The sequence below is a fragment of the Peromyscus californicus genome, unplaced genomic scaffold (assembly GCF_007827085.1).
Source record: "Peromyscus californicus insignis strain IS unplaced genomic scaffold, ASM782708v3 Scaffold_10__1_contigs__length_136768540, whole genome shotgun sequence".
In the NCBI taxonomy this organism is placed as follows: domain Eukaryota; kingdom Metazoa; phylum Chordata; class Mammalia; order Rodentia; family Cricetidae; genus Peromyscus; species Peromyscus californicus.
Window position 1 is genome coordinate 24944012 of NW_026294391.1, and position 17817 is coordinate 24961828.

The following is a 17817-nucleotide window of genomic DNA, read 5'->3' on the forward strand; positions in this document are numbered from 1 at the left end:
ATTTCCTATTTAGCACCTAGGCCATCCAAATTCTACTCACTTTCCATACTTAGTACAAAGTAGATACTCTCCTGACCTTGTGTTTCCTCCTCTGGGGAGGCAAATGCATAATAACAGGAGTAACAATTGCATATCTTTTCAGATAATAATTAGGCTGGTTCTGGATCTCCCATTTTAGTTATTTGTTAAGAGTAAACTTAGTGACTGTACTTGATTTTATGGGGAACTTTTCCTGGGGAGAGATGAACATGTGTTTATCTATCTATTCACCTTCCGTCACTGACAACACACCCCAGAACAAAGAAAGGATTCTACTCAACTGTAGCTTAGTGAATCAATGAATTTATCAGGGTTGCTTATAGGCACATGGGTAAATGAGCAACTTATAGGCACATAGGTTCTCAGAAATAGTTGTATCACTGGAAAGTCACATTTGAAACTTGGGTAGTGATTTACGAAGGCTGCATTACTGAAGTTTCCTGCTCAACTTGTGGGTCACTCCACCAGAGTCTCCTCTCCCCCAGAAATTTTTTTATTTTTTTATATAACCTTAAAGGGGGCCAACTTCCATCAGCTTCCTGAGGCATAAGGCCGTCACTTCTCCCTCAAGGACTGAGTGCTTCAATTTAATGAAGATGTACATCACCGTCCTATCAAGGATAAATCATCTTTCCTGGGTGTGGTGGTGCACACCTTTAATCCCCACACTTCGGAGACAGTGGTAGATAGATCACTGTGAGTTCAAGGCCAACCTGGTCTACATAATATGCTCCAGGCCAGCCAGGGCTACATAGTAAAACCCTGACTCAAAAAAAAGAGGAATCATCTTACTTTCTCACCACTTTTTGCCACTATAAGAGCAGTTAACAATCCTCCAGTAGTTACTGCACTGGAAATGTTTGTGCTGTTACATACTAGTGGATTAACACATACAACTATGTTCCCATCTGTCAGTAGGTAGAAAGTTACTTTGGTTTGCTCAAAACCATATCTGCATTTTCACAGAATGCTGCCACTTGTTCTGGACAACCTCCCTTTTGTCAAAAGTGAGATGATCCCAAACAAAATGTTAAGGTCATTGCTATCTAGGTCTTTTTATCTCTCTCTACCTCACTGCTATTAATAGCTGTAACATTGGATACAGAGTGACAAGGATCAAGTCATTTCTTATTATTTTAATGTACTGGCTAGTAGCAGTTTATCTTCAAAACTGCTTGGATGTGTAATTAAACACTAGACATGAAATGACTTTAAAGTTTATTTAAATCTGCTGGTTGGAGCTCTTTTTTCTGGTGTTCAGTTTAGCCTTCTCCTTACTCGACACCTTCAAAACATTTTTATTCAGGAAATATGAAGGCATTTGGAAGTTTTAGCTGCAGATTTATCCATTGCTCTCCAAGTGGAATCCAATCCAGATTTGGACTTAATTAACATAAGCCAACCATATGTGTGCACATTTTCTGAAAGGACCACACACAGATGGGAAGAGTCATTATATTTTTGTCCCTCCTAACTGGTATTGCTCAATGCATATGGGTATTTCCTATGATGCCTTTTTAATGTTTGGTAAACACGGACCTTTCTACTCAGTCATTGAAATTTGAGGCAGAAAAGAGAACTAGAATAGCTGAGGATCCAGACAATGTTGCCTTCAGTGTCCTCCACATCTCAAGTTCAGAAGGAAGAAACAAAGCAGTGGGGTTGCTTATTTGGAATCAACTGAGAGAAAATTGTAATCTCTCAGCTCTGGACCAACCTGCAGATTTGGGGCAGTCTAAGACAGTAGTGAAAACATGACGTGCCTCTGCTGCCCAGCTACACTACTCTAAAGCCTAGGTTGTTGTCGCTTTAATTGTATCTAGTTTCACACCTCCTTATAAGACTTTCAGTATTGTAGTCTGCTCTTGGAAATGTGGGTGGCAGACCCAGGAATTTAGCAGCTGGTTTACATAAAGACAGACATGCCTATTAGTACTTGAATCATCTTCCTAGCTTTGCATTTTAGTAGTCATAAGAACCTGTGGTTAAATATTTATTAGTTGATTACAATGAACAGCGAGGAATTGGTAGGATTTGAGCAAGGGCAGATTAAGATTATTCTAGATGTCAACTCCTAACAATTTACACCACGTGTATGTGAAGAAGCTTATCAGATATAGTCATACTTGTGCTTATCCATGGGTCAGAGGATTAGGAAAACAAATAGGGCATGGAGTGAACAGCACGTTCTCCATAATGTATATGGTGAGTGAACTCAAAGCAGTAACTTTACTACACTGTTTCCATAAGAATGATTTTACATGTTTTATTCTTTCCTGTCTGGCCATTGGGCTAATAATTATTTTGTGGCATTCTAAAGCTCCTTGTGTGTGTGTACCTTTTTTTCAGTTATGAAGCATCAACTGATTTGTTTCAAGATACCTTTCTCTGTATTTAGGATGTTATTCAGTGTGGGTTCTTATCTAGGTCCCAAAGGTAGGCCCATTCTGTTTAGATGTATGATTTACATTATCCAAAAAAAAAAAAAAAAAAGACTGTTTAGGTTTGGAAAAACAAGACTCTAAATGGAGAATTGGAAAAAAAGAAAAACCTTAAATGTTGAAGAATAGTGGGTGTGTTGTGAATGCCTTTAATTCCAGCACTTGGAGGCAGAGGCAGGCAGAGCTCTGTGAGTTTGAGAATTGTCTGGTCAGCATTGTGAGCTCTAGGCAAGACAGGACTACACAATGATACCCTGCCTCAAAAGAAGTTGAAAAATAAACTCTTAACTATTAAATATTCCCCGTCGAAGTGCAACTTTCTTCTTGAAGAAATTCTTCTTTCAGCTGTTTGACATACGATGCCCCCAAATATTGCCAAAATATTGCCCTATACAGTTGTAGCCTAGGTGGAGTCTTGCCTAACATCATGTCCTCTTCCTAACAGATCTCCTAGTCTTCTTGCTGCATTCACTATAGTGTTGGTTGCCAGGAAACTAATCTTGGCTTCATTGCCTTGACTCTACTACCAACATGTTCTCTAGGATGACCTTGATTATCTCTCTCTTGTCTCATTGCCCTAATACAATCACATAGTAGCCTACCTGAAGCTATGTGTCCTACCCTGATGTAAAAATGAAAGGGATATTTCAAAAAAAAAAAAAATCAAAATAACCCCTGGGATGCCAGCAGCTCTACATGGTCTTCTCATTAAAGGTACCTGAGAATGTAAATTCTCACAAAAACCCCTCAGATGCTGTTCATAGCGACCAAAGATTAAAACTCAGAATGTTAAGTACAGCCAGCCTAGCAGAATATTTTAATCCATCAATCCCCTATCAATTATTTTATTCCCTTTCTCAATGTGTGAATTTTATTAATGATGTACTTTAAAAAAGATTCATTTATTTTATTTTATTTTATTTTATGTTTGTGAATGTTTTGCCTGCATGTATTTTGAGTTGTAAGCTGCCGTATGGGTGTTGGAAATCAAACGCTGGTCCTTTGGAAGACGAATTACTCTCCCCAGATCCTAATGATGCAGTTTTAACTTGACTTCTAACTTGCCCCTGGGATACTTCTACTTTTGAAGTCTAGATGGGTTATGATGACAGTCTTCTTTAATTCTCATTGTATCCGGTCAAATCTTTCCAATACTAGACTGTCACATGTTTCAGAAATTTTAAGATTCTCTGATGAAAAATTTAACAGATCTAAACATTACAGTAAGGCCATCTTTATGTTCTCAAGGAAAGAATGGATTATATTCTACAATGTCAGACAATAAAGCTATCTTCATTAGGGTTTCTATTGCTGTGATAAAACACCAGAAGTAACTTGGGGAGGAAAACAATTTGGCTTACAGCTTGTATGTAGCCCATCATCCAGTAAGGACAGGAACTCAAGGCAGAAACCTGGATGTGGGAACTTATGCAGAGGCCATAAAGGAATGCTTTTTTCTAACTTGCTTCTTATGACTTGCTTAGCCTGCTTTCTTATAGAACTCAGGATCACCAGCCATGATTGTTACCACTGTAGTAATCTGAGCCTTCCTATATGAATAATCGATCAAGAAAATGTCCTATATACTTGCCTCCATGGAAATTGTATGAAGGCGTTTTCTCTATTTAGAATCCTTCTTCCCAAATGACCTAACTTGGGTCACATTGGCATGAAAACTAGCCAGCACATAGCCCAGTGGGGGTGTAATAGCTATATAACCTGTATATCCCATTTGCCAGGAAGCCCCTAATTTAAAAAAAAAATGCCATTACTTGCTCTTTAGGTTTGCATCAGCTTCAAGAGGGTAAATTCACCTACAAAAGGAAAGCCTTATTTCTGGTTACCCCTAATTACAGTTCAGGATCACAGAACTGTCAAGCAGCATAGGTAGGTGGGCAAGCAAGGAAGTTAGGAGATTCACTGGAATAGATCTCCAATTTTAACACTGAACTTCCTATGAGTCTTAATTGCTTTAAGACTCAAGAAACCTGCTGTTTTGCCATCATGATGTTGTTTTAAATTACTGATTTCCATTGTTCTCATAGTACAGGCCCAGCCTTGGTTATGGAGTTAGCTGCCTAACTGTGGCTCAAGCACAGACAGTGCATTTTGGCACTTTGCTTTGAGTTTATTCAGTTTATTTCTAATGAAAAATTTGCTAGCACCTAACAAAAAGGCTCTGGCAAGCTTTCCTGGATTCCCTTGATAGTCCTGTAATTTAGTTACGCTCTGTGGGCTCTGATAACCAGCATCCTTCCTTCCAAAGTCATTGTCATTTCCTAGTACCATAGAATGAAAGTCTGAAAATTTCCCACACCGTTCCAGGATGCTGATGCATTCATTGGTTCAATGAATATTTGTTGAATATTTGTGCAAGGAATGGTTTTTAGACTGTATAAGAAAATGCCAGCCTTTATGTACTTGCATTGTAGTAAAGGAGAAAGGTCACAAAACTTTTAGAAATATAAATTATTTTATTTAAAACAGGATAAAGATACTAAACTATTTATAATATCAGCATTTACCAATAACTTAAGCTTTAAGCAAGATATAACCCCAGGAGTTGACTTGATGAGCAAGGTGGGGAAACAAATTTTCTGTACTTTGCTTTAGTTTTTACCTTAAAATCTAAACGCTTGCTCAGCCTTCTTACTCTCGGGAAAGATCTATGGCCTCTGGGAATTTTCTTCCTTTTTTGTGCATAAAGGAATGGGGATTTCTCTGAATATGTATGTATATATGTATGTATGCACTGACTGCAGGGAAAATGAATGATACTGCTTTAGGAAATGAGTTCTTTAACTCAGAAGGAAGCAGGCAGCCCTCAGATCGTTGGCTTTAGATGCAGTGGTCTTAATATTTCAGCTGTGGAGAAAAGAACAAATTTGGCATGTTATAGGCAGTGCCTAGTAATGTGAAGTCTGAGTTTCAGAAAAAAAATTGAAGAATAATTGAATTTTAAATAAAATATGTAACACTGTGAGATCCATCAAAATGTATCATGTTTTGTTATTTAGTTTTTCACATCAAACATTTTTAGTACAATTTCTACATCTTGGTACAAAATAATATAGAGTTTGTTGTTTGTTTGTTTTTAATTTAAATCACGTACAGTCTTTTTCATAACAATGAGGTGATAGTTATTTTGGGAGGTTCTGGTCTGGGAAGAAAGCACAAAGGAATGTTCTGGTGGTGACAAGATTGTTGTAAGTCTGGACCAGAATGTTTATTACTAGGATAGATGTAAATCTAAAAAGTCATCAAACTGCAGTTTTAGGTTTCTGTCATTTTACTCTGTTTAGTGTATATGTCAAAGGAAAGAAGGGGGGAAAGAAACTTATGTTAGACTTCCAGATGTATGTTAAACCAGATATCATAAGTTTGAAAATCTGCAATTCATGCAAGACCAATTAGATTTTACAGTCCCTTCCTATTTGCTCGTCCAATGACATGATTTAACAAAGTATACAGCTGCTAGCCCTCTGTTTGATTATTGGTGCTCATTGTGTTCTAAATGTAAAACTTGTCTTAAAAGAAACGTAGGGAAGCAAGGGAAAAAAAAAATCACCCAGTGAGCTCTCATCTAAAACAAGATTCAGAGATTGTTTCATGTTTGTGGGGGAATTTTCCTCAGTGTATTCAGTCATCTGTGCTGTTAATAAAATTCTGTGTCCCTGTGGGATTGTTAGATCTGACAGAAAGACAGGAGTAATTACGTGAGAGTTTCTCAGCTCCCTCAACAAATGTGGACAGTTCACTTTGCAGAAGAATCCAGGGCAGTGAGCCTATGGTGATGAGTAGCAGAGTTGAGCTGTCACAATAGCAAGTGCATGGTCTTTAAATGACACCCACTTCCATTATTATTATTTTCTAATTTCTCAAAGGTAAAGCTTTCAAAATTATAATGAATTTCCCAGATTTTCTGCCGTTGATCCACTTCAATTATCCACACCATTTGCATATTGTTATATGTCAAACATTGTAGCTTTTCCTTTTTTAAATTGAAAAGCTATAACTATGTATATATTTGTGGGGCAAAAGTGACGTTAAAGTTTATGAATACAATATGGAGTAATTAAATGAAGCTAGTTAATTTATTCCTCACCCTCAAGTGCTTATTTTTTGTGGTGAGAACATTTGAAATTTACTCGCAGCAGTTTTGAGGTGTATAACACATTATTTATTAAATTCAAAATATTGTGCAATAAGTCTCACAGAAAACCACTCCTTTCTTCCTAATTAAGGCTTCGTACTTGTTTATAAAATATTTACAGGAAAAAAGTCAGAGAAGAACATACTATTGTATGATGGAAATACTACTCCTCTGAAAATGAAAAAGAAAAACAAATTCATTGAAAGCCCATGGATCTTTTTGAGTTACCACCACTCCATTTTGTAAAAACCAGTTATTTATTTATTCATTTATTAGCTAGAGATTTTGTTCTTGCTTTTGTTCATTGTCCTTATTTTGAAGGGTTTATGATATTAATAGCAAAAAACCTGCATTTTCCAAAACAAGTCTTCACATGGGAAATCTGTAGTTATCCATCCATTTACATCTACAAATGAACCCCAACATTGATAAATATTATTTTTTTATGTCTAAAAATGATATTTTAAGCCAGATCTTTAAAACTCAAAACCACCTATTCCTTGCTCCCATGGAGTTTGGATTCTCAGGATGCTCTCAAAAGGACAGCTTACTCGTTTAGTAATGAGGTGCAACGCTGGATCTTAATGCAAACAATATAGGCTGGCCCAGGGTCCTCAGAAGAGTCTACCAACCAGCTGAGGATTCTAATCTGAGGGATATTCAGTGAATCTAAGCACACTGAGTTCTTTAGTTCATTCACTTTACTCTTCTATGGCGATTCTATCCGCACAGTTTCTTTTCTGCTCTCTTACTTACCTCCTCTTGGTCCCTCCTGCTCTCAGTCCCTCCTGCTCTCAGTCCCTCCTGCTCTCAGTCCCTCCTGCTCTCTGTCCCTCCTGCTCTCAGTCCCTCCTGCTGTTCTCTCATCATTCTCCCTAGTTCTTTCCATCTCCGTCCTCATCTTTGTTCTTTTCCATCAATCCTATCCTAGTGCTCTCAGAGAACCAGTCTATATACCCACACAGTAATTCTTTGGTAAAGCAATGTGAGGCTTGAAGTTTTCAGGGTCTCAGAGAGAGAGGTGATAAGGACCCACACATAAAGCAATTAATTGTCAGCTTCCAATTACAACCCAAAAGGGGAGTGACAAAAGGGGAGTTCTCTGGTAGGGTCAACTAAAGGCTAAGACCAATTAGGGAATTTGTGTGCTCAAACTATTATCTAGAAATGGCTAGGTAAAATGTTAGGGGTCAATAAGTCACAAGAAAGTAAATTGTCTTTGGCGCTGCTTTTCCCGCTCATCCCAGCTGCAGCTGCTTTCTGATAGGGAGGGGGACATATGCTAGGTGGCTAAGCAGCCCATGTCAGAGCATGTAGTATTTGGTTAGTAAAAGCACTTTCACTCAGAGTAATTGCTGAGGAGAAAATCTAGGAATAGCACCTGGCTGAGAAGGAATAAAAACTTAATTTGCACAAGAAAGAAGCTTGGCACCTATTGCCTGTCTGGCCTGGAGGCAATCTCCTTGGGTCAGTGGGAAGTAACTGCCTTAACTCAGTAGCTAGCAAATGGCTGAAACTTCATCCCAGGAACGTGAGCAGTAAATCTCTTAAGTTAGGGTCTTGTGTAAATAACCCGGGGTGAAGGTAAGGGGTTGAGGATTTAATTGTTAGTGGTTCTTTTTTCTATCTGTGAGTGAGATGAGATAATGTTTATCTATGTGCAGTTTTGTCCTTGGGAAGAGTTATCTTTGCTGAAATATTTTTTGTCTGGAGAATGGCCCTGGACAGATGTATGTTAATGAAAAATAAACACAGCTGTGGACAGTTGTCCAATTACCCCAAATGTATAGGGAAAGTTGTGCCCAAGATTGAGATGCAATCGTGAGATTACATGTACACTAACGTGGAGATACATGGTAAATGGGGAGAATCATAGCTGTTATTACACAAGAAGTTTACAACAAGAGACAGCCAATTCATTCAAAAGGCTGTAATTCCATGATGCCTTGCGTGATGGTTTCCTCTAACAGAACCCTTAATTCTGATAGGTTGACCTTCTGAACTCTAGTTGTCACTGCTATATACTCTCATGGACTTTCGCTACCAGTGGCTCTCAATAGGATCTGACAATAAGATTATAATAGAAAAAATGCAGAGTAAAATAGAATTTTCTAGTTTTTCCTTTTCAGCTATTATTTTGAAAAGAAACTTTTCATTTCTTGAAGATAAGAAAGCTGATAATGGATTTTATGAACATTTTTAAACAGCCTATACTTGTCAACACAGATACTCCAGAATAAATAAAGAATAAAAACAAATAAAAAATAACCATGAATATTTCCAACAACTAGAAATACCTACTTTTAACATAGGGATGCATTTGTTTCCAAGACTGAATACATTTTTCCGTAGTCGTTGCTTTGTTTCATGCCCCTGCAATCTCCACGCCCTGCCCCCACGCCCATCCGCCTGAGCCCCCAGCCCCTTCCTGAGATTTAGAGGCCAGTCCCCAGCTCCCATCCTGCCCTGGACTTCCCTTCTGGAGCACAGGTTCCCTTCTAGCCCCACCGGGAAGGATCCCCTTCTCCAAGACCCCCGGCAGACCCTGCAATCTCCACACCCTGCCCCCACGCCCAGTTGCCCGAGCCCCCAGCCTCTTCCTGAGACTTAGAGGCCGGCCCCCAGCTCCCATCTTGCCCCAGACTTCCCTTCTGGAGCACAGCTCCCATCCTGCCCCAGACTTCCCTTCTGGACAAGAGCTCCCATCCTGCCCCGGACTTCCAATTTGGACAAGAGAGCTCCCATCTGGACAAGAGAGAGAGACTTCCTGAATCTGTCAGCTCTGTCTGAACCAAGTGTGCGGATAAGGCCAAGAACGAACCACAAGGAGATGGGCAGACATCAAGGCAGAAGCACATACAACAAAATGAATAGCAATACAGCATCACCAGGCCCTAGCCCTCCTCCAACACCTAGACCTGAACATCAGAAATTGTTAGAAGCAGAAGAAAACAGCCTTATGAATGACATCATGAAGAAGCTAGAGGCTTGTGTAGAGGAAAAGACAAAAAAATGGGAAGAACGCTGTAAACAACTAGAGGAAAGGGCAAACAAATTAGAAGAAATCAATAAAGTCCTGGAAGAAAACAATAAAGTACTGAAAGAAAATCAAGAAAAATCAATGAAACAAATGAAGGAAACAGTCCAAGACCTGAAAAGGGAAATAGAAAAAATGAAGAAGACACAAACAGAGGGAATGCTGGAAATAGAAAATCTGTGTCATGCTTGTCCCCATCACTGCTGTGTTTTAATGTCTTTGACAACCGTCAACATGGACTCCTTATTCTCACTTCAAATCTTAAGGATTTTCTTTTTCTAAAAAATGTGTGCTATAATTTGCTTGTGCTTGAAAAGAATACAAAATGAACCATAGAAAACAAAGAGAAGCAAATCAGGAGGTAAGTTGAGAATGAGCATAATGGCAAGGGAGATTTTGGATAAAAGTGTGACAGTCACATGAATCTTTGGATATGAAAAATGATTGAGATACAACAAGTAAAACTTGGAGCCATGAAGTATTAGCATCAAATTGGAATGAAATCATATATCCTCCTTCCTAATTTGATCAGTGAGGAACAACTGTTTATTCAAGGTTTAATATCTTGCTTTGGGTACAATGTAGTTTTAGGCAGTATTGGGAAGGGAACATAGCTCTGTTGATTATCAGTTCTAATTGGTTTCTTTGATTCTTAAAAGTTCAAAGAATTTCAGAGCAAGAGGTGAGCATCAATCCCATTGGAAATAAAAAGTAAAATGGTGGAAAAAAGATGATAGCTCAATAAATATCTTGACTTAAGGCCCAGTGTGAAGAAGGCTGCAGCTCAGAACCGTTCAACGAGGAAAGAGATCAGTCACCTCCACTGAGTGCAAGACAATGAAGACTGTATAAACCACTATTTTCAGTATGCTTTTCCCACTCAAGGATTCCTTGCTCTATACCTGTGGAAATCCTAGAATGAATGCCACATTATGTTGCTAATTTATCCATGTGGATTAGTAAATGAAAAGTTTGTGAAGCCAAGTATTTGCCCATATGATGGAAGGAGAACCCTTCCTTATCTGTTGACATCATGGCACATATATCTGGGATACAATTCTTAAACATAATAAACTTTATGTCTTTGTTTATCATTGTGGGAGAGAGCCTATTGTTCATATTACAACATTTTATCTTGAGATGAGCATCATTGTTATAGAGAATCAGAATCTGGAAGTGAGGAATACTCAGAATCTGGAGGTTGAAAAGTAGAGTAAGGTCTTATAATGAAGTGTTAAAATATTTTGTAAAGTTATCAACAGCTATTCTTCATTAAAACAAAGTATTGCCCTGTGAGCTTAGATTTCAGTATTTGAATCATATTTTGTTAATGATAGATGGATTTTTGTCTCTCAAGGATTATACTTCACAGATTTTAAAGTAGATTCTACTTTTATTCTTTATTAAGGCTCACCTTGACTTTATCTTGTCCCATGGACCTAAAGAACTTTCCAATGGATGTTCAGACCTGTACAATGCAGCTGGAGAGTTGTAAGTCATCATCATTAAATCACTGCTTGCTTGTCGTAACCACTGGTGTGCCTCTTTTAGTGGATCAATAAGGAATAAATATTTGTAAGGCTCATTCACTACAAATTTCCCGACACCCACGGTCTTAATGGAGGATGGGTGTTTAATAGGAGAAGCTCATTATCAGTACAGCAAGACAAACTTTAAGTTCAAAATACTAAATAAATTTCCCTTCCTAGGAAAAAACTCACCCAAGTCTGACTTAGCAATATTTTCTATGAAATGAAAAATTTTCCTTTGATAATTGTGATTATTAGCTATCTTGCTTTTTATAAAGAATTACTGTCTAATTAGAAAATTATATGTCTTTTGGTTTTACACTCATATAGATCAAAGTATCCAAAGGGATACTAGAAATAAAGGACTCTTGCTTTGAAGCCCTTAACCATAGGAGGATTCAAAAAGGAGAGGCATGAGGACTAAAGTTCAGGAGGGATATGCTAGCCTAAAATGCTCAAGGCCCTGGGTTTGATCCTTAGCAATACAAAATAATATAAATAAATCAATAAAATGTTACAGGGTGTAAGTTGACATGGACTAAGAGTTGGCATCTTCCTTAGAGAAGCAATGGATATGCTAAGACATGAGAAAGCAAATAGGGAAATACCATTTACTTTGTCTCCTTTGTGCTCTGACTTTGCTACCACTGAAATCATTGACATGTGCCATAAATTGCTCATGCCTCCAAGGCAGTGGGATTTTCAGTTAAGATACATGAAATTTCCTCTGGCTTGCTCTTGTCAGTTTCTCTGTTTACAGAGTCCAAAAACATAATAAGTGCTACTGACTTACAGGGATTTTAGGAGATTTAATGAGGCAGGGGAAAGGAAATACTTTTAACTTCTTGCTTTATAAAAATAGTAAGGATAAAAAGACACATAGACTATCGCTTAAAAAGAAATGGTGATGGGCTTCTTTCTATGATTTAAAGTCACTACAGATTTCCTTGAAACTCCTTATAAAAATAAACAAAATAACAAAAGTACTTTTTTTAGATGTTGTCAGAGATAAAATGAGAACTTTTACTTATAATGCATTTTATGTATTTATTTATTCCACACTGTCCCTTCTCTTGAGAAGAGAGTTGAGAAAAACAGTTTTATACATAATGAGTGTCTCTTCTACTACCCTAAATCTCCCCAGCCTCGACTCAATCATTTCATTTTTCTCTGTAGAACAGGACCCAGATCTCTCCAATGAGGATCATCTAAGACTTAAAAAAGCTTCGATTAGTAGATTTGCTTTGTCCTATGAAGTTGTTGGAAGTAGCTAGGATATATTCATGCAGATTGGCAATGGGAGATATAGGTTAGCCATTGGTTTTTTTGGACCATTGATATTTGAACAGGATCCATACTCTAGTTTTCTGCTTTCTATAATTTATTTTTTGCCTTTAAGATGCTCAAAAGAATGTAGACACCAAATAAATTTGCCATTGATTTCTAGGTAGGGTTGGTAAGTCACTATCCTGTAGTAAGCAAGAGTAAGAATTTATAAACTAAATAAATATGGCACAGTTATTAGCCATCTTCATCTTCATCAAATATTCTTTGTTCTCACTAGTCTGCTTTCCACAGTTCAAATAACAAGGGAAAAAAACAAGGAGAGCAAAGAAATAATGAGTGAAAAATTACTAGCTGTCATTTCCAGGATGGAGAAATATGCATACACATTGACAAATAATGACCCAATTAACTATCATACTTTCTATTATTTCTATGATTCTAGTCATATAACAATTGGACCTTACAAAATAGGGAACCTGTTTTACTTCATGAGAATAATGAGTGGGGAGATTTAGCAATGCATATATAATTGTTCTTGTGGGATTTGTTTTTGTTTTGAAATAGGGTCTCATGCAGCCTTGGACTAGCTATGTAGTCAAGCATGACCTTGAACTTCTGATATTTCTGCTTTCACCTCTCAAGTTCTGGGTCTACAGGCACATGCCACCACTTGCTGTTTTATGTGGTGCTGGGAATTGAACCTAGGACCTTGTCCATGTTAGGCAAGAACTGTATCAACAGGGCTACACACGTAGCTCCTGTATCACTGTCCTTGGTGTACAAGGTCCCCTTAAATGACTTACATATAGCCTTTCACACTTGCTAAAATGACTGAGAATTTATTCTCAGTAATTAACATAAGTTTCCTACAAGTAAGGCTAACACTCCAGAAGGGGCCAAATGTGCACTTGTAATACTCGCAGGCAGGCCTATAATGAATTCATTCTCATTAAACATTTCAAAAGGAATGGTTTCATTTGAAATACTAAGACTGGCACCATGAATTGGATTGTCTTATTGAACTGCCACAGACACAGCTCTTTTAAGAGAAGAAAAATCTTCAAAGGGTTTGGTGTTTGTTTATGTGTTTGTTCTTCAGAGAAAGTTAGTGAATAAAGAGGCAGGAGATAAAAGATTCTGTAGATTCCTTTATCTCGTTATACACACACACACACACACACACACACACACACACACACACACACACACACAATTAATCAGAAATACCTTGATGTGTTCAATTTCTCTGAGTCTGATGACATGTAGTTGTTGTGAAGGCTGTAGCTCTTATTAAGACTGCGCATGAAATGATTCCCCTGCTTGTCCACTTCTGTAGATAGAATTAACAGTTTCCTAGGAAAGATACATTGTTTGTTTCTACTTCTTTCTTCCAGTTGGTTACACCATGAATGATCTGATATTTGAGTGGTTAAGTGATGGTCCCGTACAAGTTGCTGAAGGACTCACTCTGCCCCAGTTTATTTTGAAAGAAGAGAAGGAGCTTGGCTACTGCACAAAACACTACAACACTGGTAAGCTTTTCTTTCACTTGCTAACCCCAAATGCCCCAATTTGCATATCAAATCAACTATCCTAGTATCTTAATAGTTGCCCATTCATGAAGCAAAGGGTGGTTAAGAGAATCCTCAACATTTAGGGTTCTTGATCCTGTTGAGTAGGCCTGTGAGTGCAGCAGCTCATTTCCCCCAAACGCAGAAGAGAGAATTAGAAATCTTTTCCTCTTCTCTTACTGACGGTTTGCTGTTGAATAAGTGTGAGGAAAGGTGTAGAAGACCTCATTAGTTGGACAGAAAACATAAATCTTGGCTGTTTCTTGCATCCACTGTTCACATTGCACCCTCAGGTCAATTTGCACTCCTAGCCTTAGTGGAAGAAAGTGATAATGACATAGGTCTGTGGAAACCCAGAAATAGAGATGTTCTTTGCAATCCTGGAGAGCATTATGAGTACAGATGAGCACGGTCTGGAGAAAATTCAGCTGGCTCTAAAGTGAGGAGCTATTTTTAGCACTGAAAGACATATGTGGTGGGTAAGGTTGAAGTAGTGGCAACAAGTGGGCATCTGTTGTTGCCTGGAAGATTACACCTGTCCAGGAAAGCTGATCTTTTATTTCGTATGCTCTAATCTGTTGATAACATTAAGTCTGATGGTAGAGAGGTAGTCATCAGTAACTGCTTTGGGTCTCTTGTGAGTAGAACAGCCCAGAGCAGCCAACAGCAGCCTCTCATGAAGTAGCTAAAACCTGATTCCAAGGTATTCTTCCTAATCTTTATTCTTCATGGGAAATAATACAATAATACAATAATAAGTCAGGTCTAACTCAAAGCTAATAAAGGAGAGAAAAATGTGGAAAGAGGCAAGAACATCTACCTCTTAATAGTAATGTTAAAATATATAGTACCTTCCTGTGAACTCATTTTTATAGATGAAGCAACACTACAGTTTCTAGGAATTGAATACTCTAAGGGTCTTCAAGCAATCCCCCAAAGAGTAAAAAGCTTTCACAATGAACAGAGTGTATACATACTCTATAAATGTACCTTTTGGTTTTACCATTGAGAATGCAAAGACATACAATTATTCAAACACTCAGAATGTTCTTCTTACCCCTTAGGAGGTGTTGAGGGGCTGGGGACTTAGTTCAGTCAGTAAAGTGCTAGCCATGCAAGCATGTGAACCTGAGATCATGGGGAGGTGGACACAAGTAGCCAGCCTACTCTAATTTGAGAGAGCCAGGTTCTAATGAAAGATTAGGTCAAAAGTCAAGGTGAAAGGCACCTGAAGAATGACACCTGAGGTTGATCTCTTGTTCCACAAGCATAAACACACACGTGAACCTCAGCACAAACACACACACACACACACACACACACACACACACACACACACACACACACACACATGATTGGTTTCAATTATTTCATATTATATAGGTTATATATTACACTGTATATAGTGTATGTCAATGGCTACACATTATATACTATATATTACATATAACACAAACATTTTTGAAAATTTTTGTCAGTCTTGCAAATGTCAAAGTCTTGTCTAAAAGAATCTGCAACAGATCCAGATAATATGATTTAAGTCTGAAGGCTCTTTAGCTCCCATATGCTTACACTATTATTTCCATTACTAGAAGAATTGGAAAAGTTGAATTGATTGTGTAAGGTGAGCATTTGTCTTCAACCTTCCATCTGAAACTTCCCCAATCTGCTTCCAATGTTCTTTATTTTTCAAAATCAAATAGGAGAGTAGAATAGGGGAAAGGAGTTCAACTAAGACTACAAATGATCCTTTTCTGCTTCTAGGCAAGTTTACCTGCATTGAAGTCAAGTTTCACCTGGAACGCCAGATGGGCTATTATTTGATCCAGATGTACATCCCCAGCCTGTTGATAGTCATTTTGTCCTGGGTCTCCTTTTGGATAAACATGGATGCAGCCCCTGCCAGGGTTGCCCTTGGCATCACAACCGTCCTGACAATGACTACCCAGAGTTCAGGTTCCAGGGCATCTCTGCCAAAGGTAAGACATACCCTCACTTGGCAATAAGTGACCTGAGAGTCTCTCCAAAAGTCTTATGGACCAGAAAATTCTGTGAGGACACAAATTTTGCTATTCCCCTATACTGTTGGACAGGCAAGTGCATTAAGAAAAAATGCTGAGTTTGAGAGTATCAAGACTCTGATAATATTGGAGACCCTCAAAATGATTTCTATATTTATGTAAGGCAGGTCTTATACTGTAACAAATACTGGCTAAATAATGAAAAGTGTCCTTCTTACAAAATTCCCCAGCTCCCTAGAACTGTACACAGATGTCATTTCTCATTTTGAAGAGTACGTTGAGCTGTTGATTTTGGTTTTCTGAGAGTGTGAGTCCAATTTAGTATTCAGCCTACTCAGTCTCATGCTGGTTGGATGGTCTCTCCAATATCCAGTTTCAGAAAAGAATTGAGATGTAATCCCTTATCATTTTTGGCTTGAGCTTATGTTCAGTTGTGTTACATTTAATGTGATGAAAAGTGTTGGAGCATGTACCGTGTTATTTCTGGTGTTTGCAAAATAAGACTTGTGGCTATGACAAAGGTGGAATAAATATCAAGGAAATAATTTTACAACTTAATTTAGTCTCATACTTCCAAAGGATAAATATGAGGTTTCTATATTCATATGGAAGCAGGTAACCCATCTCTGACACATTTTAAAACATTTTGTGGAATAACAAATAGAATAATGTACTCGTGTCACATACCTACTGAAATACAGATGTCAGAAATACCCATGGCTTTTTTTAACTACTTAATTGCTGATCCATTTTAGTTAACAGAAATTCTAATCTTCTCAATGAATACCCTCATGCCAAAGAGGTTCATTTGCTTATTTCTCTCTAGCTATTACCTACCATCATCACTGCATGCCATTAAACTGCAGGATGCCCAAACACATATTTTACAATTTAATAGACAGCTAAAGTATTGGTGACAAATTGTGAGCAGATAATGTCAAAACAGAAGACATTTAACTTCCAACTGCCCATTGCAATGAAAAGAGTCATCACTTATTTGCAAAATGAGATTTTCAGTTTTGTAAATGTGTTATTCATTCTATGGAGCTATTATGATTCTGCATCAACAGGCAAAACTATTGCTAAGAAAATTGTCACTGATCAGTGATGTTTTTTTTTCTGTGGAGACATTCAGGAACTCAGATAGATAAACGAAGAGGGTGTAATTTAAAATAATTTTATACTTGGCTTTGAACACATAGTGGTTAACCTTCTGCCACCAACAGATTTCTCTTCCTACATGTGTTTTTAGGCTATTATTAAACATACTCAACTCTCAGCTGACCATGAAGAGATATGACTCATATGTATGATGGAGAGAAAGTGGGATTAACACACGAGTCATGGAAAATGAAAAAGCCTGACCATATACTTACTTATATATATATATATACATATGCATAAATATTCATTAATTTATAAACACCACAGTTCCTGAACAGATGGTCCATTGTGTTACCAGTCCAGCTGCCCCAGAGTCTACTGTGACACCCTGTACAGAATACACATGGACATTTTACATGTTTATGGAAAGAAAGAAACATCATTTATGCTCACTGTCCATTACATAACTGTTGTTAAGAAATTAATGTATGCTTTTCACTTTCATTTCTGTTTACATCTATGGACAAACCCCTTTATTATTATGCATGGAGAATTGAGATCCAAGTTTTATGTAGTTCTATGCTATGTTGTTCTATGCTTCTTTGCAGTGGTGCAGACTGAATCTAGTCTTACAC

At 37.8% G+C, this 17817-nt stretch overlaps 1 protein-coding gene across 4 annotated transcripts in view; it reads left to right on the forward strand.

The window, feature by feature from the left end:
• Glra2 (glycine receptor alpha 2) overlaps positions 1 to 17817 on the forward strand; it is a 198792-nt gene that overhangs the window by 63965 nt on the left and 117010 nt on the right. For all 4 annotated transcript variants that reach the window (XM_052716353.1, XM_052716177.1, XM_052716439.1 and 1 more), the window contains 3 exons: positions 11079 to 11161; positions 13881 to 14018; positions 15822 to 16036. In XM_052716353.1, coding sequence (XP_052572313.1) covers positions 11079 to 11161; positions 13881 to 14018; positions 15822 to 16036 — 436 coding nt within the window. The remainder of the gene's footprint in view (positions 1 to 11078; positions 11162 to 13880; positions 14019 to 15821; positions 16037 to 17817) is intronic.